The 15,360-nt window shown below is 39.5% G+C and overlaps 2 protein-coding genes across 2 annotated transcripts; both read right to left on the reverse strand.

Moving 5' to 3' along the window:
* Positions 1-330: 330 nt before the first annotated feature.
* Positions 331-11,426, reverse strand: LOC145449812 (uncharacterized). Its single transcript, XM_080328246.1, has 15 exons — positions 11,300-11,426; positions 11,143-11,236; positions 10,990-11,084; positions 9,366-9,499; positions 9,193-9,306; positions 7,677-7,814; positions 6,613-6,771; positions 6,435-6,548; positions 5,929-6,057; positions 5,768-5,872; positions 4,654-4,812; positions 3,174-3,278; positions 1,770-2,226; positions 1,674-1,705; positions 331-517 (listed from the first exon to the last, which is right to left on the reverse strand). The coding sequence occupies exons 1-15, from the start codon at positions 11,361-11,363 to the stop codon at positions 398-400; spliced, it is 2,019 nt and encodes a 672-aa protein (XP_080184372.1). The 5' UTR covers positions 11,364-11,426; the 3' UTR covers positions 331-397.
* On the reverse strand, positions 11,395-13,737 carry LOC145449833 (UMP-CMP kinase-like). The gene has a single exon (XM_080328274.1). The coding sequence runs from the start codon at positions 13,735-13,737 to the stop codon at positions 13,087-13,089; it is 651 nt and encodes a 216-aa protein (XP_080184400.1). The 3' UTR covers positions 11,395-13,086.
* Between the last annotated feature and the right edge of the window lie 1,623 nt (positions 13,738-15,360).

Raw genomic sequence — 15,360 nt, forward strand, 5'->3', positions numbered from 1 at the left:
ACAACCTTACGAATCGGTGCAATCTTCGAGAGTACATTGTTCGGTGACACAGGGGCTATTTGACCGTTTCATTCACTTACGAATGCTAATTTCTACTATTCTCAAACCAAGGATTAAGTACTTAAGCCTACAAACTGTCAAAGTGGAAGAATTCAAGTAGTGCAAGCAGGCAAAACCTATACGAGTAATATTCAAGTAGTACTTGGTTTCTGACGACGTCTCGATCTATGCATAGGAGATGCTTAACAGTAATGGGAACCTTTATGATTTCCAGTGCCATGCCTCATATTTACCCTTAGGCTTTTACCACGTACCAAAATAACACACAAGTTGGGAAAGATTCACTTTATTACATATTTCGACAGGCATTTAAACCGCCTGAGCACCAAGATCATTTTTATTTCATGTCTGTCGGCTTTTGGTTTTTCTTATTTCTTTTCCTATTCTTAATGTTTACTTCAGAATAATAATGAACACCGACTTTCTTCTGCTTGCCTTTCCTTTCAATATGCCGTCTCTGAAACATGGAGCAGAAATGATCAACATATCCTCCAGACGATAAATGTCTACTACGTCTAGTGACCTTACAGTGCACGAGGTGCAATCAATTTTCAACGTTGAACATTTCAGTTTTTCAAGATCGGTCCACCAACAATATTTTATTATGAAATAGGTTCGCAGAGCAAAAAAGGATGTCGACTTCTGATCCGTGTTAGGGGTTCTCAACTTCCGAAGTAAAAAAGGGCCACGTTTTAACCACAATAGATGCAGACAACAGACCATGGAACATTATTACCATGCATTTGCGCTATTTAATTCACTGCACGCACCACTAGTATACTGATGAGCTTCTTGGAGGTACAGAACTTCAATATACAATTAAATAGTATATTCATATTGAAATGAACCCGAATATTTTCGGCTGACACTCGTCAGGGGTAATCGTCAGCAACTAGTAGAGAATTGGAAAGAACATTGTATATCAACAATCGTATCACAAAATATGACGTCACCAGCATGAAATTTCGAATGAGAGAGCGTTCAATGTACTATTTTTAGGTGATACACGAACTCCTTTTGTTGACAGAGTTTTGGTTGGTGTATTTTGATAAAAGTTGATTCCAAGGCACACAATTCCACCAACCAAAACTCTGTCAACAAAAGGAGTTCGTGTATCACCTAAAAATAGTACATTGAACGCTCTCTCATTCGAAATTTCATGCTGGTGACGTCACATTTTGTGATACGATTGTTGATATACAATGTTCTTTCCAATTCTCTACTAGTTGCTGACGATTGCCCCTGACGAGTGTCAGCCGAAAATATTCGGGTTCATTTCAATATGAATATACTATTTAATTGTATAGTATACTGATGTGCAATTCTAAATCAGTTCAAAATTTGGTGTTGTATTTATGTAATTAACGGAAAAGCCTTCAACCTTTTCAGCCAATTCTGTATTAAGAATAAAACTACAAAGTTCATAGAGACTGGCACCGGTCCACGGACAGAAGAAGAAAACTACAAAGTTCATAGAGACTGGCACCGGTCCACGGACAGGCAGTTGAGAACCACTGTTCTGAAGTCTTAGATAAAAGAAATCGTAAGGGCCAATATCCACCAAACGCGACTTGGTCTACGGCCTCACAATCAAAGCAAAGAGTCAAACTAACCTGTTTCGATGTCAGACTCTGCATGTCGTCACCTACAACAGAGATCAAAACCAAATAAATTTTCGTGATCTCAGTAACGACTGACACAACACAAACCTTCATCTTGTGATTCTTTACCACGCTTGGACGAAACATTCTTGACAACACTATCGGGATCGAACTGCGAAACCACGCCCTGTCTCTTTTTCATGTCTTGCTTCAGAAACTTTTTGTACCTCTCAAGTTTATCGTCGAGAGACTTCCTTTTCCGACTATCTTTCCTGACGGTATCGCTTTCAGTCTTTTCGGGCTTATCTTCATTATTTGCGTGTTCCGTAACATTGACCGGTTCTGCCGGCTCGCTGATTTGTTCCGGCGTCTCCTCGTCTTCGTCGAAATGTAAATCCACTTTCACGTCGGACAGATTCTGACGGATGGGCTCGAGCTGCTTTTCCAGTTCCGTTGCTTTAGACTCGGCCTCCGGCGTTGGTTCTATATCGGTGGTACTCTGTTCTGGGACGTTCGAATTGGATTCGGCGACAACAGGTACGTGTGAGTCTTCCGATCCGAATTTCTACAAATGCAAAATTCTGACATCAGCAACAGAGCGTTTTTACCGCGTCTTTAAACAGACATGGACACTTCGATTATTATAGTTAGATTAGAGCGAAATGATGGTGATCTAATTGCAATTCGATTTGCTTCTTTGTGCGCTAATCTAAGTTCTAGTAATCCTGGAAATGCTACAGGAGAACTGCACAGGCCGCAAAAACGAGCCACGCTTGCTGTACAGACATTTGTCATTTTCACGCTTATGGGAATGAAATCTGATTCGATACGAACTACACTTCACTCAATTTTCAAGTTTTCGTGAATTCAGTAATTCTAATCTAATTTGTGAAATGTTTCAACACTCTAATCATTTCGGTTCTAATCTAATTTCTGATTTTCAAGGAAACGTTGCACGAGAACTGTATAGGATAGTGCGAAATGAGTTAAGTTTGCTGTACAGACATTTACCATTCTCCTGCATATGATAACGAACTCTTGATTTGATATGAACTGCACTTCATTCAATTTCAGAGTTTTCACCAATTCAGTAATTTCAATCTAATTAGGAAAACATGTGTCGCTATAATCCTAAGCCTCGTCTAATTAGGAATAAATCGCATAGCTGTAAGTTTCTAGTCGCCTTACTAAAAGCAGGGCGCTGAATGCTCCGAATCGAGCGTTGGGCTTCGATTGAATATCTGAGTACCACACATTGTGAAGTCATAAGAGCGAGGTTTGTTGAAATTAAATGCCATTAGATAATTTTGTACTTTTTCGCCTGTATCAAGTTTGCTGGACTGACAAAGTGCGCAGCTTCATAAGTACTACACGTAATCCTTGATACGACCGAGGCTTCTACGTTGGTAAAAAAGCATCATGACCATAGTTCTAGTTGATGACATAGATCTTGGCGAGAAGGGGCGTCTAATTTTAGCACTGAAAAATGTGCACACCAATCTGCAGACTCACCCGTTTATCCTTGACCCAATCAGGAACTACAAAGTAGGGAATCTTCCCTCTCTGCCAGTCGTTCAGCATCATTTTCGCTACCGTCTTCAAATCGGGCTCGCCGTGCTGTTCAAAGCAAGCGCTCTAGTTAAAACGGCGCAACACCTTCACACTAGGGCTGTTCACAAATACCTATTTTTCAAATTTTTCTGGCTCATTGATAAAATTGTTTGGCTACGCTGCACATCAAATTTGACTCAATTACAACTTGCAAAAGCGTAGTTTAAATAAGAGTAGATTTATTATGAAATAATTCAAAATATTTTTTCAAATATATGGACTCAATTCCAGTATAAACAAATTTGGATCAATGTAAATTCAACTCGAAGTCCAGAATTTATTGGAGTAGAAAAAACAAAATCGTATTTACAGTTGAAAATCTTTCATAATTAATTATACAATTACCAACCATAAATCCAATTTTTTCAAAATTTCTCCTCCAATAACTTTGCTTGTACGGGTTGGAATTGAGATGTACGGTAGATTAGTTGTGTGTCATTTCTTTCAACAACCTAACAATTCCATTATTTATATTATGTCCAAAATTGTTTACTGTTATAGCTCTGTTTCTACAGGTTCGAATCGAGTCAAATTTGTTATGCAACATTTTTAGACAACCCAACAATTTCATGAGGTAGCCAGTAACTTTGAAAAAATATTGTTATTTATTATAATTATGTCGATTTATTTTACCAAATAACTGAAAATTTTGGCATTTTTTACCTTAAAAAACTTAATTTTGACAAAATGTTGCCCTCATGTATGTATATTAGGTGTTTTCACACATATTAGAATTGAACTACTACTGGTTGTAACTGTTCGAGTGTTCGTCCTTAGGAAGTAGTTTGGCCTGAAAAAGTTTTTAGACTTGAATACTGACAAATTTTTGCATGAAAAAAACTTCATTTTAACGAAATCTGGATCGATGAAGAATTCCAGTATTACAGTGGAAATATTTTTGTTGCACAACGAAAGATACTTTCCTACATTCTCGGGTAGAAAGTGTTAGTCCTTGTCAAGTAGCTTGCCAAGAATGGAAAAAGAACGTTCAACAGCAGCAGTTGCTGGCTAACACTGCAATTTAGACAAAATTCTGACTTTTTTGGACATGTCAAAAACAAATCGCCCTAATTATGATGTTTCAATTTTTAGTTTGTTTTGGATTGATTTCTGCAGGGTCGTAATTGAGCCGCATTTGTTGTGCACACCGTTTTTAGAAAACCTAACAATTTCCCGAGGTAGCCAGTAGAATTTGAAAAACACTTCTTCATTCTTTATGATATATATTCAAATGTTAGCTCCATTGCTACTGGTTGGAATCTAACCAAATTCGACGTGCAGCGTTTTTTTAGCCAACCCAATAATTTCATCGAATATTCGGTAAAATTTGAGAACAAAAAGGCAATTTTTGAGCAATCCTTCTCTGCATGCATCCTCAAACCTTGAGCAGCTTTCCGCTCCTGCGCGCCATCTGCTCGAGAAAGTCCTCGTGGTCTTCCCAGTTCTCGATCTGGTATTGCCGCGAGATGTATTCCCTCTTCACGCGAGACAAGACTTCCGGGATGTGGTCGTCTGGATTCTTGACGTGTTCCACCCGTATCTGAACCGAAATTTCGTCCACAAATTAGAAACACAGGACGGGGATATTAGAATATTCACTCAATCCAATTTAATCACCGGTGTTGTCCAAATTCATGCTGAACAGACTCTTGGTACAGATACAGAACTTCATATATTTTTATTGACATAAACTCGAATCTTTCCAGTTGACATCCGTGAAGGGGTAATCGTCGGCATTGTATTATAAGCCGTATCAAGAATCGTATCACCAACTTGAGCTACCATTAGCAAACATTTGATGGATTATTCTAATTGAAGAGCTTCTTGTAGGTACAGAACTTCAATATACCATTGAATAGTTTATTCCTATTGTAATGAACCCGGATATTTTTGGCTGACACTCGTCAGGGGTAATCGTCAGCAGCTAGTAGAGAATTGGAAAGAACAATGTACAACAACAATCATGATATTTTGTGCTACAATTGTTGATACACAATGTTCTTTCCAATTCACTACTAGTTGCTGACGATTACCCCTGATGAGTGTCAGTCGAAAATATACGGGTTCACTTCAATATGAATATATTATTCAATTGCATACTGAAGTTCAAATCATTGGATGTTCAAATCTACGAACCATCCCAATCCGCGAGAGGCGAAAAGAATTAAATCAGGGAGACTTGCTTCACATTACACGGATTGCACTGGTTCACGAATTCTCCTAACTACAGAAACATATCATTGTGGTGCATCCCATTATAGCTTCCACTCAACTTGCACGCAGAAACTAGAGAACAAAACTACTTGAGTAAAATTAAGAGGATTAAACCCACTTCGGTACTACAAAAGGGTAGAAGAACTTTGTCACCAACGACCTTTGACTTTTAGGGTTGGGGCGATAACGAACTTGATAAGGGGGAGCGAAAAGTCAACAAAGTTCAAGATCCCCTGATTAGAACTTCCATAAATACATTATGAATCAAACACGATACTTACAACACCCTTCAGGATAATCTCCGTCTCAGTATCACCAGACGGGTACACGATACCTGGACAGTCGACCAAAAATATCCGTTTCATCAGAGTAATGTATTGCCAGACCTATAATAAACATGAAATACAAGACAACCGCACAACGCTTATAGCAGCCATCTTACTTTGGTCTCGCCGGCGATGGGTGCGACGTTGCAGACTTTTTTCTTCCGCAGAGTATTGATGATTGAACTTTTGCCTACGTTGGGATAACCGATGAAACCGCAACTGATGTTCTTCTTTTCGCTGTGCAACTGAGACAAAACAAGCCGTTCGTCTGGCGAGATCGCAAGCTCGTACGCTTTGTATACGATGGCCATGTCACGGCACCAGTTTACTTCTAGAGCAGGGGTTTTCGACCAGTGGGCCACAGAAGCCTTTTGACATGGGCCAAAGGGCTATTAGGAAAATTTTAACCAATTTGCCGACCTCAGCCACCATGTTATATTCTCCAATACTAAGTCGCCTGATAAGCAACAGCAACCGACAAATGGAATATATCATTATAAAGGTAATTCATCGCCTACCTCCTCGCACTATAACCTATAGTTTCTTGAAGACAGATTAACGCAACTTTCATTTTGCATATCGTAACATTATTTACGTCGGGATAAAAATCCTACATACATACCTTTCCAAACTGTCTGAGAAGATTGATAAGGGCTCCTTTCCCAAACGGATTGGTTATTGACGCGTGAAACGCGAGCGTTGGCCTTTCTTTTGACAAGGTCGCGACCCAGGCTTTCTGCCAAACAGTGCCACGCTCAAAAATCTGCATCCGTGATGCAAAAAAATCTCATCAAACTCACCGTTACCCAAGTGGGCACGAGATCGACTTTGTTGAGGATGAAAATGAGATGTTTATGGGGCTTCTCTCTGGCAAGATATCGTTCCACGTGACGGCATCGAGTGCCCATCGGGTCTCTCGCGTCTAGAACTTGCAATACAACATCGGAGGAGTCCACTACCTGCAAAGTCCAAGAAAAGAACGATTTGAGCACTCAAATCTGAGTACTGAAATTTTACCGTCCTCGCGAATAAGAGTAAATGTATCAATGAGAATCATAGTTTTGATACTATTTTACAACGTGGAAATCTGTAATCTTTGATTGGTCGTATCGCAGCATACGAAACACGTAGTAAAAAGCTACACACGGTACTGGCAATGACATATGTGTGAAGTTGAGACTGAAATAGGTATGGTTGAAAAAATACCAAATCCTATTCAATGCGTTCTGTTATACTCTTTGTAGTCTCGTAAAAGATACTTATTTGAACCATCAATGTCGAGAATGATACTCAAATACTGGACTCGAAGCCTAATACTAGATTTTGTCCCGCTATGTTCATGATTTTCTTCAGGCTTATTTACAACTTTTAATTTTAAATAAGTTTTTAATATTCAATTAAAAATTGATACACAACAAACAATCTATTAGACTCTCACGCGTCAACGGAAAGCATTCACTTAATTCGGCAAAAGCCAATCGTTGAGTGAGATCTAATGGATCTGCCCAACTGAATTTGGTGTCTTGGCCTTTTTTGACATAAACCAGACAATCCTTTCACATCAAAGCTTCACTTCAGATGAAACAGAAGCACACAGTTGTGTCGATAAAAACCATTTATGCATTCTTTGGCTTGATTGACAAAGCTTAGTAGAATTGATAATGCAATGTTTCAAATTGAACTATTTTTTCAAATCTGAAGACATCACCTTCACTAAGACCAAGTAGTCGCGGCTCTACCTAAACAGGAATCCAGCAAAATATTTGGAAACATTGAAAACGAGTTGATGGTTCTGGACTATGGTGATGCATATTGATAGCTCTATTTGAAAGTATGATCGGCAGCATTCGCCAAGTCTGCTCACCTTGTATAATTCATTCCAGATACGTCGAGATTGTCCGGCTGTAAAATACGCGGCCAAAGGCACGTCCTTACTTCCGTCGCCTTCGCGAACCAAGTCTTTGTCTTTTTCTTCCGAATACGTTTCAGACGATTTCTCTGCCTGACAATATCAGAAGTTCACAAAATTACAAACAAGTTAATTTTATGCATTCAAAATAAGTATTCGCTATATTTCTGCTTAACACGTGATGGAGAAGTGGTGCTCTGTAAGCTCATGTTTTGAATAAAATTATGAGCATTAAACGAGGTGTGACAAGCTGCCAAGATCTCAAACACCAAAGTATGATATTTATCAATGCAACGAGAATGAGAAGGAGTGTTTCATAACATTCGTGAACTCGACAACAGCCTATATGTAAGGAAGAGATTGTATATGTAGAAGGCCAGCCTTGTGAAGCCAATGTGGTACCGTCATCTCTCCAAGACAATAAGTTGACTGTTGAAAATAGTGGTGTAGGTGTCTGAGTGTGCTGATGCAAATGTTCCTTCTGTTGCTGACAAAGAACAAGATATGTCTGATGATATTGTGACATCTAACACAATTCCTATCAGTGATGTAAACACTGTTTCTGTACAGGAAGCGATTTATATCGTGTCAATGAATGTCTAATCGTCTACTGACTCCTGGTGAGAAACCGACAAATCTTCTCTGCTGCATACAGGTGCGAGGACTGAGGAGTGTTGCACCGTAACCATATGTTGTTTAGTGCTGTTCGCAACTCAGAGTACTTGTCATTATTATGACAGGGTACTTGGTTAACCTCATTTACTGGTGTTCGCTCCTGAAGAGAGCCTGTCGAAAAGCTTGAGTGGAATAAATCTGGCCACATGAACCTATTGTTTGCTGCAATATTGAAGTTATGTACTTCAAAAAGCCTATTTAATTCTGATAGTATTCTCCATAGTGGTCGCCTTGAAACCTCGATTGGCGGTATCGCAGCATATGAATCACACAGCAAAAAGCTTCTCACGTTAGCGAAAATGACATACCGTATCTGTGAAGTTGTGATCAACCAACAGCATATACACATTAAGCAATGTAGGCATGACTGAACAAAACACCAAATTATCTTTAATGTGATGTAGAACCGATATTATACTCCTTGTGGTATCAAAAAAGGTACACATTTGAAGATTCCACATCTTCGATACCAGTGGTCGCCAGTGGGCGATTTTTAGAACCTCGGCTGCGAAAATGTTAGAATGTCCAGCGAGATATTCAATTAACATGGTCAAAAAATGCACGTGAAGACGGCTTCCTCTGCATATGACCAAAAGTCGACCAAAACATTTTTTCAGAGTTAGGAGTATATTATTTCTCGTTTATATGTCGTCTTTTTTGGGTCCGTAAATAAGGGGGGCGAAAATTAATGTCGAGCAGGGTACGATGAGTCGAATTGAGCGCAATAAAATCAAATTTCTCTAACAGCATAGCATGTCCTGCAAATGCAGCTCAAACTATCTATTGAATTGCCTACCTCTGTGTGGAACGATTCCAAATCAGCATATTTCAAAGACGGCCTTTTCCTGGTGGCTTTTTTACCGAACGTCGACCCAAAGCTTTCCGTATCCAATATGTGAAATCTGGCGTACTGCGAAAACACATTCGTCGTCAGTAACAGAAAATCGAACACAATCCCGAACGCCATACTTTTGCGCGGTCTTGAAGAAGGGAAAGCGGCAATTTGCTGGCTTTCATAACCACTTGATAAGGATCCTTCATAACTTTGCCGATTTCTTTTTGAAACTTCTGCAGATTATCTTGAGTTATCACCCGGGTGTTACCTAGAAACGGAAACCTGTCAATTCTTCCAGAACCACCCGGAAAGCTAACTCGGATCCAAAGTAGGAAGCCAGTACCACAAAACTCATAGTAAATTGTGGAGCCAAAGGCCACACAGAAATCCTTATAAATTAGGATTACCATATTTTGGAAATCTGAATAGAGGACACTTTTTCAGAATTTTTAGACTTGCAAAACCGGAGAATTCTTAAAAAATGGCAAATCTTTCCCACTGTGTGGTCGGATGACTAAAAAAAAAAAATTAAAAGGTCAACTTTCCACTCAGCTCCCGAAATACCCGCCAGAGCGTCACATCGGTGCAGATTTACGGCATCTCAGTCGAATTTTGCTATAAATATGACTTGCAATACGATCAATCGAGGTTTCAAGGCTAACTCAATGGAAAATACCGTCGAAACTATCACTTTGTTGACAAATTAACTCTTAGTTACATGGAGTTCATAATTTCAGTACTCGAAAAAGCATCACCCGCTACTAGACTCTAATCATTAGAAATAGTACTCGAATCATTGTGCCAGCCAGGTGCAGAGCCAAAGGGGGGCATTTCAAAACCCCTTTTTGAAATGCCCATTTAATCTCCAATATGCAGTTGCGATTCAGCAATTCGTATTATAAGTCTTGTGTGAAAGACAATTAGCGAGAAGTCAATCAGCATGGATCGACTGTGCGCAAGGTTCCCGATCTCTCGTTGTTTTTAATGTGACACGAAATTAGGCCACTAGCGGTCTGCAATAGTTACGATATAACCACGGGCTGAACAATCGCATTTGCAGTAGGATCGGTACACACGATAACCCTGCTGGCATGAACAATCGCATGGAAGAGGCACGGTGCTCACGATATCATCGCTGGCCTAAGCGATCGCGTCTACAACAGGCCTCGCATGCTTTGGCTCATACTGATTAGCGATCGCTATGTTATGTTATGTCACACTGATTCAAGTGAGACATCGATAGTCGAATTTCCGCTAACAGACTTTAACGTGTCAACGATCAGAAGATGTGTGTCCAGACTTCAGTCACAATAGTTGAGAATGATCTCAACAACCTGAAATTGGTGCCATTAGCCTACAGAGCAGATTCCACAACAGACTTGGACATTTTGATTCGCGAAAATCGTTGTCGAGCTTGCATTTTACGCAATGCGTATTCGTTGTTAATGAGGGATCGCGGATTCAGAATTCACGGCGATGTCGGACTCGCTGGCAAACTTATGGTAATCATCATGCAAATTCGCCAACAGAAGAGCTTGTATAATCGTCACTTCCATTTGTACCTAACCGTTAACCTCAATGATTTGATGCTATATTGGTAAATTTGAAAAAAATCCAAACCCCTGCCTTTATTTTCAAAACCCCTGCCTATGCATGAATACAATACATCATTTATAAACATTGGCCTTTCGATTTAGTGTAGGTGTATATGATAGCACCATCAAATAGCATAAGATATACATATATAAAAGGACGTACCGAACCATCTTCTGTTTGGCTCAACACGAGCTCGTGTCCCAGAGGGCAAAGTACCCTGAAACTCTGCAGGTTTGACAATTTTTCCTCTCCGATTCCTTCAAAGAACAGCATCGTACATATAACGAAATAGGCAACGACTACAATGTCACCTACCTGACGGCTTTCGTGCCTCTGTACATCCGCAGGCGCTTGATGGTCGCCTGAGTACGCATGTTGTGACCACCCTTTCCTTGATCCTTAGCACGATCTAACAGATATCAAAGTGATATCAAGTCATCTTAGCAAAATGTAGGCCTGGTACAAGTCTTACCTGGATTATCGCTAGACGCAGACTTCCGTATCCGTCCTGCATCTCTTTTCTTTGTCTTCGCCATCTCGTTATATCAACTGTAGGCTATTAGTATACTATATTGATACAAGAGTATAAAATCGAGAGTAATGAGAATTCCCAGTAAATAAGCATTTTCACAGAATATCTACATTACAATGTTGTACAATGAGCAGTGGACGGTGCCAAGACAAGCTCAGTATACGATACGAATCAATTTGCAACACAATTGCATAACTGAACCTATCACCAAAATATGAACTGTGATCACTGAGTACTGATTATTGTCGTTATTTCACCACAAGATCATGAACAGAATCGAAATTTGAACGCATGCTTGTTGACGGCATCATTCCTTACTAACAAACAGATCAAGCTATCAAAAACCCGATACACTAAAAAGCCTAGATGCATTTGAATATGGGTTTGAAGCCGAATTCTTGATGTTTCAAATGCAAAAACATAATTTACTCCACAAATTCAAAAAAAGCGATTCCGCATAAACATTGAATCAACAGTAGCAAACTGTTAAACCAGTACTTTACACAGTTGCAATGCATTTGGCTGCTACACAATTGTTTCAATAAGGAAATTGAGAAATTACAACACAACAGATTCTCAATTTCGGAAAACAATAGACCTAAGCAATGTGTCGCTGTCAAATATTGCGTGAGATGTCATATATTCGATAAGTGCAACTAGCTATAGGTCAAAAAACGTTCATTAACATTACTCAGTCCAAAAATACAGTCTAAGGCAGTAATCGAGGAAATTATTAGTGTTTGCAAGGTAATGCACTCGAGTTTCACGACTCATCATTATTATTATTTACCCTCACAAATTTTTAACGATGAATCAGGGATACATAATTGCCTAAATGCAAGCACAAAACCCTATCATACAAGGTTATTGATTCAAAATAATCTGTATTTCATTATAATTAAACCTTACTATTGCCCAAACCATACAAATGAATGTCACAAAACAAGTTGGATACATGATCTGTTCCAAGCTTTTCAAAGGCAGTACAAAATCAAGGCATAATGACACACTGACAGTGACACGGCAATTGTTTGACATTTGCTACAAATTTCCGCCTTTGATGGCAACTCAGGGGAAGGGGTGGGGTGTCGCAAGTACAGCTATAAATAGCAACAAATATGCCCTGCCCGTGTATTACTCACGCGGCGAAGGCATGCAAGAGTGAGTTCTGAGCAAGGTGATGGCCTTGTAATTTTGTGCAGTTAGCAGGCACCCTGGTAATGGTTGGTATATAGTGGTGATGCTTGACAAGAATTACAAAGCAATGATACTTAGCAGTGGGCATGATATTCCAGTTAAGCAACATGCATATAAGCATTGTAAGTTCAATAAAGAACTCGTAAAACAACACAAAAATCACATGTATTGTAAATTTTCTTCAAAGCTTGTTATCCTATGGCACCCAAAGGTATGTAATAATCTGTCATATACAGAATGAACTATGATTCGCCGCTGGAGAAACGACACAAAATACCAATTGTTAACAGTACTGGTGATCGACAAGGAGCGAAATTGTTATAAAAATGCGGCCATTAAAATGGCAAGTATTTTCTGCCAGAGACTATTATCTCTCATCAATAGGTTGATTGTTCACAAAATCTTCAATCATTCTTGTGGCAGGAAATATGTTCAAAGGTAGTACTGCGAGACTGTGAACCGACATTCGATTCAATAATAATACTAATTACAGGCCTATTAACATGGTTATGTGTATAATTTCCAATAACTCACATTATCTGATCAAAAACTTCACTAGTGGATTGGAATACTGCGTTAGGAGCATTGTCTGCATCGATCCTGCGTACCTTATCAAGATTTGAGTAATGTTGGATAACTGGTTTCGTTTCATTGACAAAGGTATTGAACCTTTTCCGTAAGCTTTCAATGTTGTCGTCGGTTCGCCCACTGGTTTTACCCCGTTCTAGGATTCTACGGGTGCAGACCTCTTCCGGGCAATCGAAATACAGAACGAACTGCATATCTACTTTATCATCCATTGCAGCATTCCAGCCTTCTAGATTGTCTTGATTCCTCGGGAATCCATCAACGAGAAATTTGTTTTTTGCATTATTGGTTTCTCGCATGACATCATTCATGGCTTTTTCCAGTAATCCGCAAGTGATTTTTACTGGTACTATTTTCCCTTCCTTTATATAATCAGATATGAGTTGGCCAACCTCCGATCCGGGAGTGTTCTTCTCTTTACGGAGCAGTTCGCCAGCGGAGAGATGAACGTATCCATATTTATCCACGATCTTCGAACATTGGGTGCCTTTTCCGGCTCCCGGCCCGCCAAGAACAAACACGACCCTCGGTTTGACCGCTATGAATGACATGCTGTAACTAAGTTTAATTAACGAAGTCACACCGCGTCGCATAAGAAGTCCACACGAAGGTAGCTTTCCCCCGAGGCTGATTATGCAAACACAGCTCAGCAGACCAACACAGAAAGTGTACGGAACCTACCAAAACGTGGATGAGTGACATGTAAATATGGTGCAATAATTTTCCCTTCCGGAAATATAGCGTGCTTCCAAATGTGAGCAAATATACAATGTTCACTGTACAATATGCAGATTGAAGAGGTGTTTAGTAAGAAGTGCTTCTACTAAGTAGGATACTTCAACTAGGTTTTGCCTACTCGCGCTACTCCCTCTACTTGACAGTTTGGCTGCTATTTCTACTTCTACTTGACAACTTTAAGAAGTAATCACTATACTTCTGCTTCCACTTGAGCGACAAAAAGCCCAGAAAAAGACCCGAGAGAAGAAAGAAAGCACTCACAAGGAATGGAAAGAACTAGAAGATAGGGCCGCGGATTCAAAAAGATCAACATCGAAAAGAACTGTGACATCTCGCACTCTAGGCCGAGGTGGACGTTCGATGAAAAGGATCGCAACTTCATGTCGTTCGACATCCTCCTATCAGTGTGTTATCGCATTGTACGTTGTGTGTGACTTGTTCAGATGAAAAATATAACTCAACGATTGATTGTATAGCCTTGTAAGGCTTTCTGAGTCTTGCAAGCAGATGAGATCATATATTCTCGAAGTAACCTGTCTATATGGTATCATTTATTTACGGGAAGCACACCTGCAGTCTTCAAGTAGATGATGATGATGATGAAGTAATCACCGAATACTCCTTCAGCAACCATTTGCATTCCGGTCATCTTGTGGTCCGCTCAGTTCGCCGTTTACTATTACAAGGTCCGCAGACCGCCGTTTAGTATTCGTCAACTCATTTTCCAGGTAGATTCCGTTTTCCGTAGGCTGCGTCCTGCGCAGAGATGAGCATGGATTAGGATTAGGTTTTGAAAAAACAGGATTTGTGAAATTTTGTCGGATTTGGATTGGATTTGAATTAGACATTTTTTTCGGAACGGATTAGGATATGGATTGGATTTACCTATTTTCTGGGAGATTGAAATGTCGTGTGGCGAATGGCAACAAACTTTATTCAGATCAGTTATTAATGTACTTATGGTTACTAAGTTATCTTGAATCCAGGGAATCGTTGATTGTGAAAGAAAATTTTCGAATCCCTCCGTTGCATAAATTAGTATTTTTTCTGAATTTCCAGTTGGAATCGGATTAGGATTGGACATGGACTTGAATATGAAAAAAGTTATGGATTAGGATTTGGATTTGGATTTGAAGGTTCGGATTTGGATTGGATTAGGACATAGAAATTTCAAATCCGCTCATCTCTGGTCCTGCGTAGTGCGTACAAGTCTACAGGGTTGGTGCGATGACATGCAAAATAAGGTCAAAAACATGCAAAATAAGGTCAGTAGCAAGATGCAAAATAAGGTCAGTCGCGACATGCAAAATAAGGTCAGTCCGCGCATAAATCCAAATCTATACTTCAATTGCAAATCCAACTTTCTTCTTATGAAAAATAAATTCAAAATATCTTTCCTGTATAGCAGCCTACTTTCAACATTGAAATTCCTTATCTATATCCTAAATCCTGAGATGTTTCAATCAAAAGATATTCAT

This window comes from Botryllus schlosseri, chromosome 11, assembly GCF_051294905.1.
Source record: "Botryllus schlosseri isolate E-star chromosome 11, Bs_hap1, whole genome shotgun sequence".
In the NCBI taxonomy this organism is placed as follows: domain Eukaryota; kingdom Metazoa; phylum Chordata; class Ascidiacea; order Stolidobranchia; family Styelidae; genus Botryllus; species Botryllus schlosseri.